Genomic DNA, 23393 nt, shown 5'->3' on the forward strand with positions numbered 1-23393 from the left:
ATTTTTCTGTGTTATTCAGCACTTGATGAGCAGCATATTTATAGTAGAAAATATTGTAAGGTGCTAGAAAAATGGCCATTTAGAGATTCAGGTGAACAATAATGCTATATTCTGGTGATAAATAGTACTGCCATGAAAGTAAAGCAGCCAGTCTGATCAATGTAGGTGCCAGTTTTGAATGCTTTCATTTTCTTCCTGTTTAATATTACAAGCATTTAACTGTTGATAGAAATAATAATTATGTCATATATTAGAATTATAAAAGCTAAATAATTCTAGTACTAATTCATGCTATATTATATGTCTATGTGATTCTCAGACCCATAAAAAAGAGGCAGCAGCCTTTCCACCCTCCTCCATAGTGAACATTTTTATTTGCAAGACATACTGGTGTTTGTACAACATCATTTTACTGTAAACGTTGATTTATGTGTACACTAAAATTCCATGGTCAGTGATGAAAGTTCAGTGAAATAAATAGTACTTGCAGGTGACTGATTTCAGCAATTTTTAGGATTAATTTCCTTGTTTTGTCATGTTGTGAAAATAATCCTGATATGAATTAATTTTTCTCTAGATTGGCAAACAATTATTCAAGTTGCTTTTCCTCATGCTGTTTTTTATCAGTTTTTGAAAATTGTCTTTTCTATGTGGTGTTTTAATTGTGTATTTTGTGATTGAAATCAGTACAAATTATTAATCATAACCAATTTGGGAAGTAAAAGTAAATCATAGGAAAGGGTTGTGCATAAAAAAGGGTTGTGTATGTAAACGCAATAGTATTTGTATCGTGTGAAATTTCTATTCTGCTGATTGATTTTAAAACATTGTATGCATCATAATGCAGTTTTTATTTTTCAGGATTCCGTTCTTAAGCTTTCTGATATTTTCAACCTATCCACTCAGAGTTCTTTGAAAGGAAAATCATTCCCGACCCAACAAAGGAATATTTGTGTTGTTCTGGGGTGTATTGCTGAAAAACTGGCTGGACCTAGTAGTATTGCTATTCTTACAGAGGGTACATTGAATTATTTAATATCTAATTTGGTAAGTTTTTCAAGTGTTTGTTTATTCCTTTATCACATTGATTAAAATATGTTATATAAGGTATCCAAGTTAACATACTAACTGATTTAGACTAAATAGTGAGTTGAAATTGAAGGTAAAAGTAAGAAATTCTCACAAATGAAGTTGCATAAAATACTCATGCCATACTCTTTGATTATGTGACTTGAGTCCTTCAGCATTGGTTTTGGAAATTCTATTAGCTGATTCATTAGAAGTGGGAGGCTATGCTGCATGATGGGATTAATTGGAAATTGTTAGTGATAGGCATTTGCAATTTTTGCATGATACTCCGTGTGAAGTAGAAGAAGTAGCAACAAAATATTTCTATAAAAACCTTGCTTTAGCTTCATTGAAATGTTAAAAATCAGTAGGTGGAGTCATATTTATTAACAGTTCATCTATATTGCTTATGGTTGAGTAATTATTTCATCATATATGAGTATAATATCCCAAGTATTCAATGTGAGATAAGGATGCTAAAGATACCTATGCAAAATTTCAATTTCTTCTGCTTTTTAATTAATTGAAAGGTTTGCTTTAAATACGGGTAATTTGTTATTCTGAAACCATCTTCTAGCTCTGGTTAGCATGTTTAATGAAAGAACAACAGAAAAAGAGTGAAATATATCGGTCAAATTTTAAAAAATAAACAATTTTGGTGCCAACTATAAATATAATTGTTCTTTTATATGTAAGATTCAGAATAAAAATATTTTGTCTGTATATTTATCAGTTATCAGAAAAGAAAAAAAACCTCGAATCTGTGATAAATACTCCATTGCTTGAAATTTGCTGTCCTCTATAAGAGAGTCAAATGGTAAATTTCACCTGAGGTCGCCAAAATTTTCAAACTTCCAGGGCAAAGCAGTAAGTTTATTTCTGATTTCAAAAATATTTTGCCTGAGTATTGCTGGCGTAAATTGGCAATGTTTGCACCTGAGGCAAATTTAGTCCAAAAAATTAGTTCATTTGCCTTGGTGGATGTCGATTTTATGAATTTGGCAAAGCAGAAGGTAGCCAGTAAAATAAATGAAGACACTCAGAGTGTTTGACATAGGCAACGGGTGGATGCCATCAAAACATGGGTAGCTCACTATACCGACATTCCATGTCAGGTAAGCACCCATTCCTTCAAACTAAATATTAATCTACAAAATTTCTGCAAGCTACCAGACTTAGGTTGGCATAATCATCATGCTGAGTCATATTGTTCTAATTCCAATTCAGAAGATGTGCAGAGTTTAATTGCTGTTAAATTTCAGCCATGCGGAAGGTGACATTCATGGAAATTATAATTAGGTCATCTACCAGTTAAGGTAGGTTTTGGATGGACACAAAAATCTTATTTCTCTTAACAAAACATAACCTAAAATCCTACTCTACAATAAGTCCTGCTTCATCTCCATATACCTCCTTCATTCCATCCAACATCCCCTTCCTATTCCTGCTCCTTCCTTGCTTGCCTAACATTCTCCCCTCTGTCACAGTCTTCAACATCCCACTGTCTATTAATATGCTTTTCATCCATATTTACTGCCTCCTTATAACTTCTCTATTTCCTTCCCTCATCTATCCTTCTAACCATCTCATCTGTGATCCTCTGTTTCCATGTCCTTTTCTATAAACAGTTCCTACAGTTTTTTTGGCTTTCGATATCCTTTTTTGATATTTTTCAATTTTTCCTCGATAGCACTCAGCTCTTTTCCCTCATTTATGATTTTCTCTACAGCTTGCAGATACTCATTTCTTGTCAATCCAGTTAATGCTTCCACATTCCATTTCATTACCCGCTGCCTACTGTCACATTCGAATTCCCCATTACTATCAAATGTTTACAGGCAGGGACACACACTTTTCATCATGCCTCCCGTGTACCCTATTGACTTCTTCCTTATCATTGCTTGGTGGCATGTACACCTGAACAAAGACCAAGTTCTGTCTGTTTGTGTGTTCATCCAAAACCTAACTTAGTGAGTAGAATAACATTTTAATATATATTATATTTTATAATGCTTAAAGTTTTGTGGTAAATTTCTCCACCTGCATGTGCCTTAACAGTCTTAATAATGCTTGGAATTGAGTTACACACATTAACTTGGAAACTGAATCCTGTTTGTGTAATCATTTTTATATTCATTTAATTTCCGTGAAGTTGATCACCCTGAACATTGTTTATTTCCTCTTCTTTACAGGTAGAAGATGTCAATCCATCTGTCATTCTGTTTTCCTTAATTGCCTTGGAAAAATTTGCTCAGACTAGTGAGTTCATTTCAGTGTTCATATTTCTTATCTCAATAACATTTCTTACAAGTGCTCATTTTTACATTTAACCATGTATGTTCTGATAAGTCGTGTTAGAAATATATCCACGTCTTATATTTCCACTTAATAATTTTTTTCGTTACCTCTTTTAGGTGAAAATAAAATGACAATCAAGAAAAGGCTAAAAGCAGAGGAGGTTAATCCATTATTAAAACTTGAGGAAATGGTTGATTCTGAAGACTTAGTTAAAAGACAGGTGGGCTTCTGTGCTCAGTGGTGCTTAGATAACCTTTGTAAGTAATGCCTTTCCTCTTGTAGTGTGATAACTATGTATACTTCATGTCTATTTTAAAACTTAATTATGCATGCATCATACATCTTAAAGAAGCATTTATAATTTCTGGCATGGAACTTATTCCCTGAAGTAGGAATGTTCTGTTTGAAGAACATTTGTTTGAACATTGTTAATTCATGAGTTGAAAATTTTTAATTTTCAAATGTTAGATAGTTGAGGAGTTTCCCATCTTGGTATCTGAAATAAGATTGCTTATTAAATGAATGTTATCTTCAAAGTGTATTGAATGATCAGCTAGTGAATACATAGAGGACCCTGGTTACATTTAGGTGCCTCTGAATATCCTCAGCTTCAAACAAGTTTTGTGATTTTTCAGCTTCCAGTTCTTTCTTTGAAAATGCAGGTGGCCTAGAAAAAGAAACTGGCTCTCCTCCTCTGATGTGTGAAATTCATCTCATGTTTTGCCTAGTTCAACCCTTTTGAACCAACTATCTCCTGAATTAATCTTCTTTTTCCTTTATAAGCATCATTCTTTTATTTTATTTCAATGATTTCTAATAATTAAGATAAAGCAATTTTAAAGACTGAATAAATGCATCGTTTTCTTTTTTTTAAGAAGAGGGCCTTTTTGGCCTCACCCAAGGCTACAATAAACTAACCTTCAATTCCTCATTCATTCCGCCTCCTTTCATTCCATACAACTTGTCTGTTATTTTCTTTCCCTTTCTTACTTGCCTCCTTTAATCCTCTCTGTCACAGCTTTCAAAATGCCATAACCTATTAAAGGGCTTTGAATCCATCTTTTGTCGTTCCTTTGGTTTTTTCCCAGCAATCCTCCCACACCACCATGAAAAGTGCCTCTTCATTTGTTTTCCTTCCAGTCCATTTTACCTTTTCTATCCTTCTCCACGCCGACATCTCCAAACTATGTCTATCATCTTTCTTATGAGACCAAGTTTCTGAGATATACAATGACATGTTCCTTATCCAACTTTTTACTTATCTTTTCTTAACCTCCTTACTCAGTGTCACTGTTGTTAACTCCCTCCTCCTTGTGAAAGCTTCATGGCCTTACAAAAATCTTCTTCTGATGTCCCACTATTATGACCATCTGGGTCCAAAATACTATTAAGATAGGTAAACTGTTCTACCTGCTCTAAGTTTTTACCATTAATTTTCACTTTTAACTTAGTTTTCCATTTTCTTGGTTATCTAGGCTTTATTAACACTATGGTCTTATAGAACAGTTAGCATGGTGAAATTTATCTTCAAATGTGCACACACATTTTGCGACTCAGTTAGGAAGAGAATGCCAGTTTTATTTACAACAGAAGAATGTGTGGGCATATATATGTCAGTAATGTCTATTTGATGTAAACAAATAAATCTTTCAGGGAATATAAATGGTGATTCCTTAACTGTATGATTTTGAGTCAAAAAGTGTTTTCAAAAATGCAGAAACAGCTATGAGAATCATTTAGGGTAATTTTCAATGAAATCTGAATGCCAGCAGACTGTTCATAAAAATTTTAATCTGGTGATACGCTGTGCATGTTGACAGCAACTTGGAGGTTACCTGCACACATTACATAATTTTTTTGCATGCAATTTTCAGTGACCTCCTTTTGCAAGAATAAATAATTAATACTATTTAAATAATTTGGGCACAAATGATGATATCAGTAAATTCCAAATAATTGCTATTAGATTACTATAAAATGAATACCTTGCATACATGCTATGCGGTATGGTTTCTATTGTTCTGAATTTTTTGTTAATATCGAAAAATAACTTTGAAGATTTATTGCTTCTTGCCTCTACCTTGATGGGTATAATTTTTTTGATTAATAACATGTAATTCCAAACTTTGTGTCACATAATATCATAGAAGTGGGAAAATTGTTGTTAAAAATAGAGATAAAGCATAGATTTAAACTTACATAGAGGGGAGATTGAATTCAATGTAATGTTGATTGATCATATTTTTGATGTGAGTGAAATTTTAATACTTACTGCTAAAATTAGCTTTGTAAGGGTTAAATAATTTATTTCTAAATTTAAGGGTTAATAATTGATTGAATTCAAAGGTAAAGTGAAAAGTAGAGAGAAGGCACCCACATTTTCATGAGTATACATTCCCTTAAGTGCACAAAAGTGTATATAGCAGTGACTGATGTAATGTTTTAGAAGCTGATACCATGTGATTTGCCATATTAAGTCAGCATGCAGTTTTAATAGCAAAATTTTCTGGTTTCAGTATATTTTACTGTGGTCATTGGTGGAATTATCTTGTTATATTCCTTTGTCCCTGTTAGTTTTTGGAAACCAATCTCTTTTTTGTGTAAAAAACTAGTCAAATCATTGGCTATGGTTGTTTATAGTTGTAATTAGTATATTTTATATCAAATTTTGTCTAATTATTTTTCTTTTTATGCATAAATAAGGGCTTTAAGAAAAAATTGACAGATATTACTTTTCAATGTTGCATCAATATAACTTTGAAACATGTTTCTCTAAAATTGCTTTATCTTTTTGTGCATGCCACTATATTAACTAGCTTTGAAAGGAGTTAATAATGATGACTGATTGGACGATACTGGAGAGTACATGTCTGCGCATAGAGCTAATGTGTTTTCTTGTTCTATTTTCAGTTCTTGTTGAAGATCGAAAGTTTTCTTATGAGTGTGTAGATTTGACTGGGATTAATGTGATGCTTAACACTAAGGATGTTACTGAGTACCTGAAAATTTCTCCAAATGGTCTTGAGGTAAGCATAGTGGCCATATGAGGTTAAAAATGGTGACTTATCTGATCTTCTGATGGAATACAATTTTTATAGATTTATTCTTAGTGTTACAATTATCTGTATTTTTAATAGACTTTTCAGTTGCTCTGCTCGTGTGTTGTGCAAACTTTATCTCGGATATCGCATTTTAAATACCAGTTGCACATTTTACATTTATTTCATCTTGGCCATATTAACATTATTATATTGAGATATAGAGTTTTGGCAGTAGGAAGATACATTTTGCGTGTGAAGTAAATATTTGAATGAGTGAAGACTGGAAGAATGGCATTGTTTCATTATGAATGACAAGGGGTTTTCATAGATTGTTGGGTTGTTTTTGATCATTCAGTGGACCACAATTAAATGCTTACATTCTCCTAACTTCACTTGAAGGCTAACATTTTTGGCATGAAGTAAACAGTTCTAAGGACTGAACTATCTGGCAGTTTACTGGCTCACTTTTTCCTTTTAACTTCCTCACATTTTGATTTAAATGGACAAATTTTAATCACTTGTGTCAATTTACTTATCCTGCATGAAAGAGGTATATTTAAGTATGAGGGGAATTTTGATTGTTTAGCAGGGAAATGCTCTGAGAGGGATTGTATAACTTAGCATCCCAAGCCTCCATATTGAAATCTTTACCATTTTGGAAAATTTCCACCTGATATGCATCTGCAATTGTGGAACCCAAATTTAGAGACAAAAAGAAACATCCAGGGATTGTTCATTACGATGAATGTTTGGAGGTAATACAGAGTATGAAAAAAATTACAACACTTTTTTTTCCTTTTATGATACATAATCATAGCAAAATAAAACTTAACTCACATTCAATTCAAAAATCAAAATTTTAATCTGTTTAGACTACACCCATTATTTCTTGATGTAGATAAAAATCTGTGTATTTATATTTATCCAAATATATATCTATATTTGATAATAAGTGCATATTGATTCTTAAAAAGCTGGTTCCATTATATTCCCTCCCATATGCCATAGTTACAGCTTGTGTGATTAAGTTGATGTACATGAACACTCCCCCATATTGAACAACTATGAACAGTTTGGCATCCCATGGCACATAATACATTTGAAATGAAGTAAACTACCTAGATCCTTTTTAAGGGCATTTTTCAAATGTAAATTAAAATTAAATGTAAAAAGGTGGTCTGTGATTATTTTTTGCCGTAAAGGGCTATCTTTGTATATGTGATCTCCTCTCTGGAATTATGTACTGGGGTGAGTCAAATGAAAACCTTGAAACTTAAATATTTTTAGCCTCATAATTTCCTGAATACTAAATATTCTCATTTATATTATTTTCATAAGTACTCTCCATGGTGCGCAAAGGAAATATTCCAGCTCTTTGAAAGTTCACAATAGCTCTAGAAATACCATGGCTTTAACTGCCACTAAGGCTAGTGGTGTCAATACTTGGCATGCCTGACCTGTTCAAGGGGAATCTCTTTACTGTTTGACTTATATAATAAAATATCTTATATAATAACTTATGAACTAACCTATGCACTGCCCGTTATGTAGTGTGTGCAAACTCTTTCATTAACTCTGCTCCAAATTACCCCAGCACTACTACTACTAGGAAAGACATGCCTGATGCAATCCCTTTCCCAACCATGCATAAATTGATAACTAAACTTGAACCTCCCATTTTTTGCCCCCAATCTTGTGCAAAAATTCAGAACATACATTGCTCACACTGAGACAAAATATGTTAAAGAGCTGTCTACCTATCTCCTTACGCAACATAGATACTCAATATGCTGGTAGGCAATGTACTTACCATTAAATATGATTGAATTTTCGCACCATAGCAACAATATGCTGTTGATTAAGATGAAATTTTTTATTGAAATTGAGTCTTCTCTGGGTAAACTTATTTCCCTGCATTAGTCACCCTCAAGAGTAACCTTCATATAAAACTCCTTTTCGCTACTAGAGTTTATCATTTTAGCTGCACTTTTTTATTATTTTAAAATAAAAGCATATTAATAATAAATGTTTCAAATGTATAAAAATCATATGCACCAAAGTAAATTAAGTATGTGTGATTTGTCTGCAAATTGGGACACATTTTTTGCACCAGAACACCACCTTGCTTAACCATTGGCAGAGTTAAACTATTCTTAGTAATTTGCTATTCTTTTCATTTCAGGCAAGGTGTGATGCATACTCCTTTGAAAGTGTAAGGTGTACTTTCCAAGTAGATGGTGGAGTGTGGTACTATGAAACTAGAATAATTACCCCAGGTGTCATGCAAATAGGTTGGGCCACGATGGATAGCACATTTCTCAATCATGTAATTGAATTTTTTTTTGTTTAGGTATTAGTATTGTTCAGTTTTTGTAGAGTAGCAATTGCTGAAACCTAAAAAAGCGATGTCATGAAAATAACTCTTACCTATAATCCCTAAAAAAAATGAAATTGTTTTCAAGCATCCCATCTCACAATGCATGTTGATTTACTAGTCCCTCAAAAAATTGTTAATACAAATAAAGTATAAAAAAAGTCTTGTCAATATTAGTTATGACACATTGGTCCATATTTATTGTTATTAGAAGTTATTACAAGATGGTATAGAGATATAGAAGATATTAAACAAATGAACCAGAGTGACTTTTAAATTGACATGCCATTTTAAGGGATGGACCCCAGGATTGCCAGTTAATAATAAATTTCCTACATTATTCCTATGTTATTCATTAAATTGAAATGCAGCTTTTTTCTTAGGCAATTTTTCTGAAGGGTCTATGTGAGTGACTTAGATCAATGAAAGTTTTTTAGAGGCTTTAAAACTGTTCAATTCATAATTATCTGAATTTTTGGGAACTGAGGTGTTCTTACAAAAGGAGAAATAGAAATAAACACAGGTATGCAGTGTTTTGAGAATCTTTCAAATTAATTTTGTGGTTATATAGTGAACCTGAGTAGCCTTTCTCAATATGGTTAAATAGTTGTAACCAAAACTTTTGTGGCCATTTATGAAGTATTATTTTTTTAAATTATATACTTCCTTGGCTGAACAATTGTTCTTTCATTTTTTCTAATTCAAAGAAAAAATTCATGAAAATCATAAGAAAGTTGAAAATTGCATATTGTGTTGATTAATTAAATTTGATAGTACAAAAACAGCATAAACCTCCTTATGTACCACAACCTTGCCATGGTGGAAGGGATTGTGCATTCTGAGGACCCCTAGAGCTGTGCTGGCAGGGGCATTGATAATTTCTCTAGGTAGGGTTGGTAGCCCATGTCCGATACATCGAAAGGTAGTCCATGCAGCATCTATTCCGCAGTGAGGTGGTCATGGAGTGATGGTGTTATGTTTAAAACACTATTGAAGAAGGAAATGGGAAACCACCTCAGTTACTTATCCCAAGGCTAATACAATGAATGCTGTAATGAAAATGAGTCCTGGCAAGCACAGGAGACTCCACCCAATCAGCTAGCTGTATGTTAAGCCTGACATGGGGGAGTCAAGGCATCCGTGGTCATCATGTCATTGAATTCTTGCAAAGGAAAAGCATTAGTAGCAACAAAAGACATGCAGAAAAGTACTGAATCAGTAGGAACTTGGAACAATAAGAACTTGGAATATTTGAATAGTGTTAGGGACAGGCGAATAAGAAAATATGAAGCAATAGATGTAGAGAGGAAATATAAATATTTTAGGGCTGTGTGAGGATAGTGGGGATTACTGGATTGATAGTCATAGACTAACAGTGGTAGAGTAACAAGTGTCTGATAGAATATTATTTGTAGATGTGAAAGCAGAAACAATGAACTTGGTCATAGTTCAGGAGTAAGTCGATAGGGTATAAAATCAGTTAGAAGACAAAATCAGTGGTGTTCCTAAGGGGAAACATCTGATAGTGATGGAGGGTAAGAATGCGACAATAGGCAAAGGAATAGATAGATGGTGGTGAGGTGAGCATTATGCTTTATATACAAGGAATGACTTTGGGGGAAAGCAAATGAGTTCTGCTGGAGAAGGGGTTTAATCATCACCAACACTTAGTTAAAACACCACAAAAGCCATAGATACACATGGAAAATGCCAGGTGACTCAGAAAGGTATCGTTTGCCATGAGAGGATGCTTACTGTGATCACAATTTAGTAATTTTATTATAGTGTCCAATTCAAAAAGGTTAAACAGGAAAACAATAAATAAATAAATGAAAATAGGAAAGGTGGTTTTGGAAAGGAACGCAGAACTAGCTGAATCATGAATCAACAAGAAAGGAGTAACAGTAGGCTGTGGAGAAAATTGAGCTGGGTACTATTTCGGAAAAATGGGAACATATCAAATAAGAATATAGAAAGCCACAAAATAAAATGTTTGACTAGTAAATAGGAAATGGAGAAGAATATTATGGATGAGATGATTAGAAAGATAGATGAGGGAATGAAATGGAATAATCTCAATTCTGAGTTAGGTTGGAGGAATCATTAAGAGTTCAATAATACACAGAATTGTGAAACAAAAAAAGGAGAAAGAAGTGTGGTGGAAGACAGTGCGAGGATATGGAAAGATTACAGAAAAAGGGTTAAATTGGGGCGCTGTACATGAAGGTGAAAGCACTCGGGAAGTAAAAAGGGAAAATTGTTGCAAACAATCAAAGATAAGTCAGGGAAACTACTATTTGAAGCAGGGAAGATTCAAAAGAGATGGAAGAAATATATAGAGGAACTATATGGTAAAGACATTAGGCCAGCAACATAAGACATAGAAAGAGAATATGATGTAATTGAGGATAGCCTTACTCGACGGTGAGATAGAAAGGGCATTAAGGGCATTAAAACCAAATAAGACTGTGGGGGGTCAACAAAATTCCTGTGGAACTACTTCAAAGGTGGTAGTAGTAGTTTTGAGGGGAGGCGACCGACAGCTGAGGTCATTTGCACCATTAGGGATGGACAGGAAAGGATGAAGGGTCAGGAAAGGATAAAGGGACAGGAAGGTAAAGGGGGAAGAGAAACCCGGCATTGGCATTAGCCTACTCTTTACGAAAGGCACCAAGGGGTCCACAGACTAACGTCCCATCAGACAGACAGCGTACTCACTCAAAGTGCCCTCCACAAAGCACCTCAAGTAGGGATTGAGATACCACTGAAAAATATTCAACACTGCCAGGATTTGAACCTGGGCCCTCTGGGTGAGAATCCAGTACGATAGCCACCTCACCATCTCGATCCTCCATTTAAAAGGTATAGGAGAAAATAGGACCAAGAGTTTTTATGGATTAATTTTAGCATTTTTGGGCAAGGAATTTGACCAGATGATGCCATCAGATCAGTTGTATTTCCTATCCCAAAGAAGGGAAAGGCAGCCATATGTGAGGATTACTCAACAATAAGTTTGATTTCATGTGCAGCTAAAGTAGTTTTCAGGACCATCAATAAAATGATGAAGAGCAGGGAAAATGAATAAATTGTAGGATGATCAGTCTGGATACAGAAAGGGGAGAGGAACACACGATATCATAGCAGTAACGAGATCACCAATAGAGAGGAATATTGAATACAATCAGAATGTATTTGTCTCTTTTGTAGATTTGGAAAAGGCATTTGATGGAATAAATTGGGTGGAATTGATGAATGTATTACACATAATAGGCGTAGACTGAAGGGATAGGAGGCTAATCTGCAACCTGTATATGTCTCAGACTGCTGAGGTGCAAGTGGTGGATGGTGAGTTGGGATGGACAGTGTTAGGGAGAGGAGAAAGACAGAATTGCTCATTTTAAACTTTGCTGATGATCGAGTGTCATTATGCTAGTTTTGCAATAGGTTTTTGAGGAGGAGGAAGGCTTAGTGGAATATTAAAATAGGAGTTTGTAAACTAGAGCAGGTGGAATAATTTGCCTATCTTGGAAATGTTCTGCACTGAAATGGTATGGGCACATGGAGAATAATTGCATTAGGCAAATGCTGGAGTATCTTAAATTGATCCTCCCTGAATTATAATTTATTATGATAATTATGCATTTTATTGTAAATTATTCATTATGCTAGCACAATTATTGCATCAAAATAATATCACTCATTGCATTATAACCAAAATTTATTTAAGTTAATCCAAGAGTGGTAGTTTTATATATCAAATCTTGTTAACTTGAAATAAATGAGATTAACCAGTGAAATAGTAATATTTTTTCTTTGTAATTAACTGATATTTTCTTACTATCATTGACATGACCTAGGGTTAACGTTGAAGAGTCTTAGATCTGGGTGGATGTTTATTTGATTGTTAATTAATGTGTATTTTCAATGTTCTCTTTCATTTGTTCAGGAAGGATATGGCATTGGTGATGATAAGTTTTCGTTAGCCTATGATGGTTGTAGACAGCTGGTGTGGCATAATGCTCACACTGAACCAATCACTCTACAGTGCTGGGGATCAGGAGATATTCTTGGGTCACTACTTGACTTGAATAAATTAGAAATCATATTTTATTTAAATGGTGTACCACTGAATCCCTGCACTCTAGTTTTCAAGACAGCAAGGTAAAACTGGGCCAAATAAATGTATGTGTTGTAGCAGTGAAGAGAACAAATTAACCTATTTATATAACCTCATTTTTAGGTCAGGATTTTTTGCTGCAGCTAGTTTTATGTCTTTCCAACAATGTGAATTCAATTTTGGAAATAAACCTTTTAAGTATCCTCCAAAAGATAGACCGTTCCAGTGTTTTAATGACCATGCCAGTCTTGAAGAGGAGGATAAAATTGTACTTCCTAGGTAGAGCTTACAAAAATCATATTAACTGTATCAAAAATCATAACAAATCCTATATGGAAGCAGCACTAATGACAGTTTCTTATTATTTAGGCACATACATTTGGAGCAGCTCAGGAAATTGAGTGTGCGCGAAGACTCATGCACTTTGTGTTTTGATCAGAAAGCTTCCGTGAGATTACTTCCATGTGGACATAGGTAATAAACTTACATGTGCTCATCTATATATGAATGCAATTCAACTTGTTTCCATAGTAATGGTTTAAATTCTATATCAAATCCAAATCATTTGAAATTTACTTATGGGTGTTAGTTCAATACAAAATTGTATTTCAGGGGTTTCTGCTCATCCTGTACTAACCAACTTGCCGAGTGCCCAATGTGTCGTTCTTCAATCAAAGAAGTAGTTTTATTTGATAATACGTGACACACATTCATATGTTATGTGTGTAAATGCCATATAAGTATTATTATTTTTGGTGCAAAGTATAATTTAATAATAAATGGGGACTATGGAGTGATTGGCTTCATTTTTTTGAAGTTGTGAGTGTTAAGGGACAGCTTTCTTTTTCATAACCGTCGTACACCTGTGAAGCACAAAAATGAGAGCTTGAGTGAAATGTATTTCAGTTGTGGGAATTAGTTAGGGCTCTTAATTGCTAGAGTGACTTCTTGCCAGTATTAGAAAAAATGAATGAATGTTCTTTTGGCATTGAATTAAGCGTGAGAAAAAGTTCATTCCTGAATTTTTAGAATGCAAGTATGTGTGAAATACTTCCACTTATAATTGCTCACTCAACTTAATTATTTTCTCTTAAAACCCAACTGGAACCCATTTTAAATGATTCTATAGCACAATGTGCTGTGAAACTGTTGTGCTTCATTCTAATGTGCTTTTGTACCATGACAATGATTTTGTTGCTTGTTGTAAAAGTATAAATTGACTCCCACTTAAGCATGTTTTGTAGATCATTATTACAGCATTGTAAATATCATATATAGCAGAGTTCCTGGTGTGATTTTATTATTTTTATTGAAGAAAGCTTAGGAAATTTCTTGTAATGCATTTTCATTAGAATTAAAATGGAGTTCCAAAGCTATGAAAGAGAAAACTTTTAACTTGAGCATTTTTGGGTACAGTTATCTCAGGTAACCGCGTACATTTTCTTATTATTTTTGTCTTCTTTATTTGTCAATTCACAATTATGTTATCCCAATCTTATTACAAATGTGATGTAAAGAAATGATTTGCTGATGATTAATATCCTATCAAATGATCTGTAATCCTGTGAAAATAAAGAAATAATAATTGTATTTTTTATTTAAGCAGTGTTTGAGGTTATTATATTTGTAATTGTCTTAACCCAGTGCCAGGGTATACTAGTAGGCTGTTAATTTTCTGTTGAGGAATGAAATCGCAACTTTTGTTTTCTTGAAATATATGTATTAGTTGTTAGCCTTTCTAAAGATCTGCAAAAATGAAGCGTTCAAACAACTTGTTTATGAGACCGCACGACTGGAAATGTATACTGCATCGGTGTTAGAGAGGAGCTCGCGGACCGGACTTAACACCGCTCCGTAGCCGTTCCTAAATGAACGTGGCGGAGATTTGAATCCTAGTTTTTCATCGTCGTGTTGAATTTTGAATAGTCGTGATGGGTAGGTTAAATACCCTCCCATGACATATATAGATGTGAATTTCGCACTCCTTCCAAAAATATATGATTCTTCTAAAGCATATTAGAAAGACTTTAAGGTCTGCGTTTGACAAGTTATTAAGGATTAATCTTAAAGTGAACGCACCGGCCATAGCAAAATGAAAAATTGTTAAACCATCGGGCCATTAAATGTTTCCTTAGAAGTCTGTATATTTTTATTAGTTTTATAACGTTATGAAGAGGTGTTTGAAACCCAGAAAGCATCCATTCAAGATTCTCAAATATGACCCAAATCCTACGTATACATAATGATTGATAAATAATCCGGCATTCACGGCCGATTATTGAAATGTTGGTTGCATGAGAGGACGTCATGTTCCTTCAGCAATTTTTAAATTATAAATGATGGCTACTGGTTGCAATAAAAAACCCCAAGAAAATGTTTAACCCTTCCTGTTGCATCAAAAGTGTATTTATTTATTTTTTGCTTTATTCCCTATAAGCCGGTTCAGTATGGTTTCTCCATAAAAGCTCGTCAGGATCTGGTTAGTGACAATGATGCATTTCCTTATGTGCCACATAACTATTGTGGAATCTTCATGCCATATTGTCGTTTAAAACAACAATAATCGTGAGGCTGATCGGTGAATGTTGGGAAAAGGGTAACATTTTCTTTTATTTTTTAGGCAATGAACATCGCTGGTGAGGATTCGTAGCTTTGGTAAACAAATGGACTCCTCCAGGCTGCACGCAGGGACCTAAATGATACGAATATTTACCTATTCTGTCTCTAATAGGTTTACTGTCAGTATATAGAGATGTAGCATAATCATGGAAAAATATGTTACCTAAATCATAAGTATACATAGTTGGGTAAATGATGTACCTATGACGATGATTTTAACCTTTTAAGCCCGTTACCGTATTTCCAACAGATTTAAAATGCCCCCAGTTTCATATATATTGTGGCCAAGATGAACAGGAATATTTGAGGAGATTGGGAATAGAATCCACAATTTCAAATTCCACCCAGTCTCTCTATCTCATATTAGGCATTCGAAGTTGTATGTCCCAGTTAATCTTAGTATTAGGAATGAGCAGTTGGCTTTTCAGCCGATAATTGCAATGAGAATTTTAAAATTACCTATACAAATGTTCTATAAGTTATTAACATTATACATCCACAATCATACTCTGTTACTCTTATTTTGAATATCACATTATACATAGGCGTACCATTAGGGATCCACTTAATAGCACAAGGTATACTGCTACGTGACATGTCATCAGAAGAATGTGTTTTACTAATTAATCTATTCAAATGGCATGCACTGGACTTTTGTTAAATGAGACTACATACATCCTTTGTTTACATTCCAATGTATAAATTTATCATACATGTTAAAAATTAATAAGCCTGCAGCTTTATTTTCAAATTATCATAATACCAAGGTGCAAAAAAACTGCATTGTACCTGGGATTGTTGGCACTCTTCAATGGCCCCCGTTTTATGTTTTTTCTACGATTGCTTGACCTTAATTATGTATGCACTTTGTGTTGAAAATTGGCCATTTATATGTCATCATATTTGTTAGATTTTTTAAACTTTGCAATTCAAGAGAATACCGTAACATGTATTTAGAATCATTCAAATTTCTGTCGATATTGATAGATTATCACGTGGGCCGAAATCAAGAGAAAGCATTTAATTATTATTTAGTTGTCTACCATTATACAGGTGAGGTGATGGACATAAACTAAACGCTGATATCCTATCATCTAACATGACAATGTCACCCGGTGTATATTTTTAAATTCACTTAGTTCAAGTTCAACATTTAAGTGTCAATAGAATGCAGATAAAATTGCATGCATTGGTATGGGGAATTATTTTTTCGGTACTACTCTCAGCGAACCTTTCATAATTATAACCGATGACATGCTGAGATAACTAGATTATTTCATGTGACAATAGAGGGGGATGTAAAATTTATGAGCAGAATCAGATTCAACATAAGGCCATTTTTGACATATTGTCGTCACACAATAAATACCGTCTCATGTTTTGGTATTGTGAAGTTCCGATCCATTATTTCCGCATTTGTGTTTTACTGAGTCTACTCTCCGTTCCCTATCCAAAAAGGTATGTTATTTACTGAAACAAATTTTGCTCAAAATAAAGGCAGAATAATATTAAATCCCGCTAATATGCCTAACATAAAAATTGTGTCAAAATATATTGACCATTATTAATTCATCATATGGTCACCTCTCCTTGACTCCTTATAACACTTGAGCATTATATGTGATGATTCTACCAATAATATGGCATTTTCAGAACAATTTTAATGTTTTTGCACCTTTTTTCATCATTCTTTGCCATCTGTCAACGACTTCAAAGGATTTTGATAACCACACAGCACTATTTGAAATCGCGCCTGTCACTAGATTAGCACTTAGCGAGCCAAGCCTCCGCTCCAAAAAATGGCGTCCGCTCCAACTCAACAGTTGAAGAGCGGTTGCATTCAGGGGAAAATTCCTCAACTGTTGACTGAGCGCTAGTCCCCATAAATGCGCCCATTGAAAAATATTTTCTACCGAATTTTAAAACGCCGGTAGCATATAGAGCAAAATTAGAAACCTGATTAATATTTATTTATTAATTGCTTTCCTATAACATTATTTCTATGCTCAATAAATTACTTGCTTAATAAGATATCGACCAATGGTGAAAGAGAAATCTTACTTTTGGTTCGAGGTTAGCCAATCACGTGCATACTACTGCTTCTAACTGTTTGTTTCAACATGGCGGGTGAGTATTTTGTGTGTAGTTCAATTGTGTTGTGTTTTCAAGTTCGTTTCACCTCGTCTGAGAAGGTAATTTGTATTTCAGATTTATTGGTGCTCGACGAAGAAGATCTGGGGAACTCAGGCGCTGGTGAGTTTAGCTCCATTCTCTGTAGTTTGTTTAATTCTAGATTCAAACAACTTATTTGTTCCGACAGTGTGGTATGTTATCAATCCATGGCGTGTACTGCGAATGGAAAAATAGTGGGGCCAATTGTTCATTTGTTATTATTTTATGCCATTTAAAGTTAGCGGATGATTTGTCGACCGGCAATTTCTTGGTAATCATGCTTTATAACGACTTCAAGTTGGAAATGGGATGGTGCTTTGCCTTGAGTAGTTCATCATTTATGAGATGCCCTAGACAGTTGTTTGACTTGCTATTCCAATGGAAGTTCGTACACGCTTTATTATACATTTAATCTTACAAGTTATATAATTTGTGTTTGACCCAGGTGCTACTAAATGAAAGTTAGGTAACCCGTGGCCCCTAATGTCAATGCCCCTTAGTTGGTTTCATTATGCTAGGTTATTAGATTTTCTTGGAATTGATAATGATTTCAATCCTCGGTTTCAAAATAATATGTTTTACAAAGGGTACATTAAATGTAGTTGCGTGACTAATTACATGGAAAGTTATTCCCTCGAACCTTTGCTATCATTTAATGCCATACTCTGGAGTAGTGTTTTTGTTAAGAGTAGTATTCCTTGCCATATGAAAATGTAATGTAAGTGGTAAAACATTTTAAAGTACTAATTTATTGGTGAATTTTATTTTTAATTGAAATTAGACCTTATTTGCGTATTAGGGTGACGACGGAGCGACGATTTCGCATAGTATGTTATAGGTATTATTAGGTTATAAATTTATTGTTGTAGTTATCTGACTTTTAACATGAAAATAAGTGCATGTGGCCATTTGAAACAAAGTTAATATTGTGGTTGCATGATATCAGGTTACTATTGCTTGTTGATAATGTAGTTGTCAAGTCTGTATCCCTTCGGTGGGCTCATAACCATGTTATTCCCAAAGCAAGCCAATAGTAAGAATAGCGCTTACTTGTTGTGCTTAGAAATGTTATACATTCAAAATCTTAATTGATGATATTGGCTTCAAAATTGAGAGAAATTATAATTCACAGGATGTATTACTAAAATCAGAGATACTTGAATCATATTATATAGCCCCCGCCTCCCGTCTATGCAAACGTGCATCTTCAGTTAATGATGTTAAATTTTGATGAAATTATATGTGCATTTTATCATTAGTTGCATATTTCACTGTAAATGTGGTTCACAAACTTGTGTTGTGGATTTTGCTTGGTGAGTAATGGTAATGAATAAATCGGTTCTTTCATGTCTGAGCACTAGTAAGTATAATGTTCTTCTGTGACCATTTCTTGTGTAATTTTTGTGGTACATTTAAGGTATAACTCACAGAATCCGTATTGTTTTTAGCAAATTAGTATATATTGTTTATGGATTGGTTGGTTGGGTTAAGACATTCCAATCATCACCGTGACTAGTTCTACTCAATGAGTAAGTTTGTGTATAATTTAAACATCATTCTCTATGGTTAAGTTAACACCTCGTTAATTTACCACATGAACTACAGCGCTTTGGGAGGGTGTGTAGTTTCTTCCCCGCCCCGCAGCCGCAGTCCAACAGCTCCCTCCCTCTCATTCCCCCATTCCCATCCCCTTATTTCCCTTTCTTCCTCTTCCCCAAGCGTAGAGGCTCCCAAAAAGATGGCCGAACTAGGGGCCCGCGCTCCTCCCCTCCGTGCTCTACCCCAAATGCGACGTTGCCATATTAAGGTCGAGCAAGATCTGAGCAGTGTTGAAACGCAAATAACAATTTAGTAGAGAAGTACTTTTCTCGTGCTTACCAGGGTTTCGAGGTTTGTCGCAGTTGACTCCCATTTTTAATAATCCCCACCAATACTTTTTCCGCAATTACTGCATAATTTCTAATGAGTTGTTTTCCACAAAAAGAAATAGCGCGAAGGTAATTGTATTTGTTGTTTGGCAGTATTTTGTAGTAGTTAATTGTTTGAATATTCTAGCATTTTATAATATACAATAGTATAATAATACAATACTATATACTTGAATTGTAATAGTGGCCAAAAAGCTGCAGGTTTTCTCTGCCATTTAGTTTGAGAAATGGCAGTAAAAGTTAAGCATGCTTACACATTCGTTATCAGTCAAAAAAATTTTTGGAATTAATTAATCTAGTAATTATTTTTGAGTTGAGGTTAGGTGGTTGGGCCATTTAGATTGAACTTTTACTTAAGGTTAGAACACATGCAGAATTCCATTAAGGTGTTAAGTATTCTGTATAAGCATACTATGGAATTGGTTATTAATCTAGAGTTGATTTATCAATAGTTATTATGTTAGTCATCAACTGGAATTTGTTTATTTACCAAGGTTGCGTTCCTAAATAATGTATCGCAAAACTTTTTAAATTTTGGCGAGCGAATTTTCTTTTGCATTACGCGTGTGGTGGTGCGACATGTCATCCAACAGCCATTTCTTCATGCTCTTCACTTTAAATTAGTAGCTGACTCAGCTGATAATATAAGAAATAATTGCATTTAAGACTCCTAGATGTTTTTCTAATAATGAGCTACTTCGTTAATCCTTTCTGACTTCCATTATTCTATCGATTTACATAATCTAGTGATTCTTTTTCATGAATTATCAACTAAAAGCGTGTATAACGAACGGGGCAGCAATACTATGGCGCATTCCGCTGCGTAAATATTTCTATATTCTTCTGTATTTTTACTTTTTCTTGTATATTGGGTTTTCTTCATTTTGGCTTGGTTTTTCTTCATGGTAAATCATTTCTCTTTTGTTTTTATTTAACCTTGAAACTATAAATATGACATGGCTACCGACTCCCAGCAATCAGACGAAGATCAAGGATAAAATTGAGAACTGTTATTTTGGCACGCGCTCTAGGTTTCATCATTTACAAAACTGAGGATTGTGTTAGTTGAAAGCGTGAGAGTTAATCGAATTCCGAATCGCGCATTGCTTAAAGGATCTGTTCTTACGGAATTGCATCGACGCTTTGAAGTGGTTGGTGCGTGTTTACGAATGGGAACGACTTGATTCATTGCAGAACCCATATTTTTCATCTTTTTAATGCCGTCCGGGTCCTCACGATTAATTAATTTAATTAAATTAAGGACTCGTTGAGATATTGCCTTAAAAAGGTACCGCAAGCATTGCATGTAACAGTTTACAACTGCGCAAAAACTAAGTTTAGGACTTATTGAAGAACTCTTAAGGTTTCAAAGTTTAAGGAATTCACCTCAGGCCCGTGTTATTTGTGGGTGCCATGAATGTGGAGGAAACGGAACGACTTGAAATTTACGGGAAAGGGATGAAAAATGATCTGAATTGCAGAATTTCAGTCAGATTCACTCCTATATTTCATGCTACATAACTGTTCGGCAAAAAAATTGGTGAAACTTGAATGCCCATGTTGCTACATCACTTAATTATTCTGGCAGGTATATGACGGGGATATTTAGTAAAAAGTGGACTCCATACCATTCTTGTTTTCTTATTCTAAGAATTATAAGAATCTTTATGTTCATCTCAGTTGATAGTTTAAATATTTTTTGTTCGAAAAGTAGAAAGTAGTTTGACTGTTTTTCCCGTGGTTACCCTCGATGATATTTTTCTTATAATTTCCCTACCATCTCAATGCTCTCTGTAGATTGCTTGTGTATGAGTCCTTTCCATCACTTACTGAGGTTTCGAAGCTTTGGGGACCCGAAATCTGTGCGAAGAAATAATGTTATTGGATTCTCGGGGGATATGCTCTTATCATTATCTACTGCATGGATGCTCTTTTATTTCTTTGTGCTTTTTTCACAGTTCGCCAAGGTTTCTTTGGGAGACGTAAAATAAGTGACCGCTAGGGATTTATTTTATAAAAGGCAAGGAATTGCACATCTGTATTTCAGCTGTGAACATTCTTATTACTGTGGTACCTATGTTACATCACAAAAGATGCAGTAAGAAATATGCTTGGTGTGGTAACATACCTGCATCTACAATTTATTATTTCTGAGGGTAGAGCGGATTAATTGCATGCATTTTGATGATTTTTTATTTAGTGGTGGAAGTCATTGGAGTGATGTAAATGAAGATCTGTTGAATATAAAAGATCATGTGATTGAAATTGTCTAAAGAGAATAAGTGGCGTAAGCATTTATCAGGAAAAAGACTAAATTCTGATCCTGATTACAGGACTTGTTGACTCCAAAGAAATTGATGAAAGGTAGTTGTAATGGGGACAATGGGATTGTTTAAACTGGAATACATCCAGTCGTAAGCTTAGACGTATTATTTCTGCAATTCTGAGACGTCGAGTGGAGAGAGGAAGACCGTGGATAAAAAGGAATATAACGTTAGTAAATCCCTGAAAGTTATGGCATATTAGGTCGAATCTTGGAAGAAAGTCTCCTGCAGGAATGATGAAGATTATCTTTTATTTATTTTTTGCCCGGAAGATTGTGAATTTAAAGTCGGGTTTACTAGAAAAGGCTGCCACTGCCAAACTCAGAAAAGAAAATGCCTTATTATGGCTAACAATGGATGGCTTTGTGGGATAATATTTTGATCTCGACCCTAGCTGAGCATAGGAAATATTCACCGCCATGGCTTGTTTGTTTGGATCAACCGAGTTAGCAGCGAGAATGTCACAGGTTGCCCTCAAATATAGATATTATTTTGTTTTCTGCGTATTGTTAAAATTGTGGACCAAATAAAAAATATATTTTGTTTCGTCTCCGTCGGCTTTCATAAATTATAACTTAAAACGTTTTGGGTATTTTGCAATAGTATGCATAACTCTTGATTATTTGGCTACTTTAAGCTGGTAAACTTATTTAAAGGCTGATGAGACTTTGAAGAAGTCAATTGCGTAAAGAACAATAGAGTAATGAATAAGGAAGTTTTTAACAAAGAAAATTATTGTGTATCCTAGGAAGATTTCTCGTTTATCCTAAGAAAATTGGGTAAGAGCGCTCTCAAATTTAGGGAAAAGGGTTGTAAATGATTTTTACCTGTTACATCCAAACAGTTCCTAGAATATATGACATTTTAAATGCGATAATAACTCTTCAACTGTAGAAAACGGGTTTGGCGGTCCTGTTGAACCACACTGAAATACACTTGGGGTGAAATTCGAGAATAAAAGTTATTTAACATAAACATCTTTGTTAATATGCATGTATGGTTCATATAAATTTCCTTGTGTGTGTATGGTACCAACCCTAACCCCAAGGTCTGTTTGGTAGGTGATGGTAGGTTTGATTGAGTTCAACCAGTATGAAGCCCAACGGCATATGAAATTCACACATCAGGATGGGGAGGCCAGTTCCTTTCCCTGTGCAGGCTATGGTTTCCCTGGAAGAACTGGTACCCGAAAAACTCATCTTGGGTGGAGCTGAGGATGCCCAGAGAGGCTCTCCCGGGACTCGAAACCGGGCCTCCCGTCAGTAGTTCATCGCTCTACCCCTGGACTACCGCGTCCCAATTAATGGATATGTATTAATGTTTATGTGTGATTAGACGGGAAAATTAAGTAAAATGAATAAAACAAGAGAGGTTTCGCGCCTCGAATCCACCCAGTCACATGGTTTCCATTGCAAGATTCTACGCGTACTTTCTGAAGCAGTGCCATTTCCA

General features: G+C 34.6%; 2 protein-coding genes across 4 annotated transcripts in view; both read left to right on the plus strand.

Moving 5' to 3' along the window:
- Nucleotides 1–14459, plus strand: part of LOC139692369 (RING finger and SPRY domain-containing protein 1-like) — a 38959-nt gene extending 24500 nt beyond the window's left edge. Inside the window, exons 4-12 of the mRNA XM_071590527.1 lie at nt 862–1047; nt 3261–3327; nt 3483–3623; nt 6277–6392; nt 8590–8733; nt 12728–12942; nt 13022–13177; nt 13268–13372; nt 13511–14459. Of these exons, the coding sequence (XP_071446628.1) occupies nt 862–1047; nt 3261–3327; nt 3483–3623; nt 6277–6392; nt 8590–8733; nt 12728–12942; nt 13022–13177; nt 13268–13372; nt 13511–13601 (1221 nt within the window). The 3' untranslated portion in view covers nt 13602–14459. The remainder of the gene's footprint in view (nt 1–861; nt 1048–3260; nt 3328–3482; nt 3624–6276; nt 6393–8589; nt 8734–12727; nt 12943–13021; nt 13178–13267; nt 13373–13510) is intronic.
- Nucleotides 14460–17558: 3099 nt separating this feature from the next.
- Nucleotides 17559–23393, plus strand: part of LOC139691808 (serine/threonine-protein phosphatase 4 regulatory subunit 1-like) — a 130610-nt gene continuing 124775 nt past the window's right edge. Inside the window, exons 1-2 of one of the 3 annotated variants that reach the window (XM_071589680.1) lie at nt 17559–17644; nt 17726–17770. In XM_071589680.1, coding sequence (XP_071445781.1) covers nt 17638–17644; nt 17726–17770 — 52 coding nt within the window. In that variant the 5' untranslated portion in view covers nt 17559–17637. The remainder of the gene's footprint in view (nt 17645–17725; nt 17771–23393) is intronic. The other 2 variants (XR_011701691.1, XM_071589678.1) reach the window with 2 other exon arrangements.

Source organism: Hetaerina americana, unplaced genomic scaffold (genome assembly GCF_022747635.1).
Source record: "Hetaerina americana unplaced genomic scaffold, ioHetAmer1.1.p SCAF_4, whole genome shotgun sequence".
NCBI classification, from domain to species: domain Eukaryota; kingdom Metazoa; phylum Arthropoda; class Insecta; order Odonata; family Calopterygidae; genus Hetaerina; species Hetaerina americana.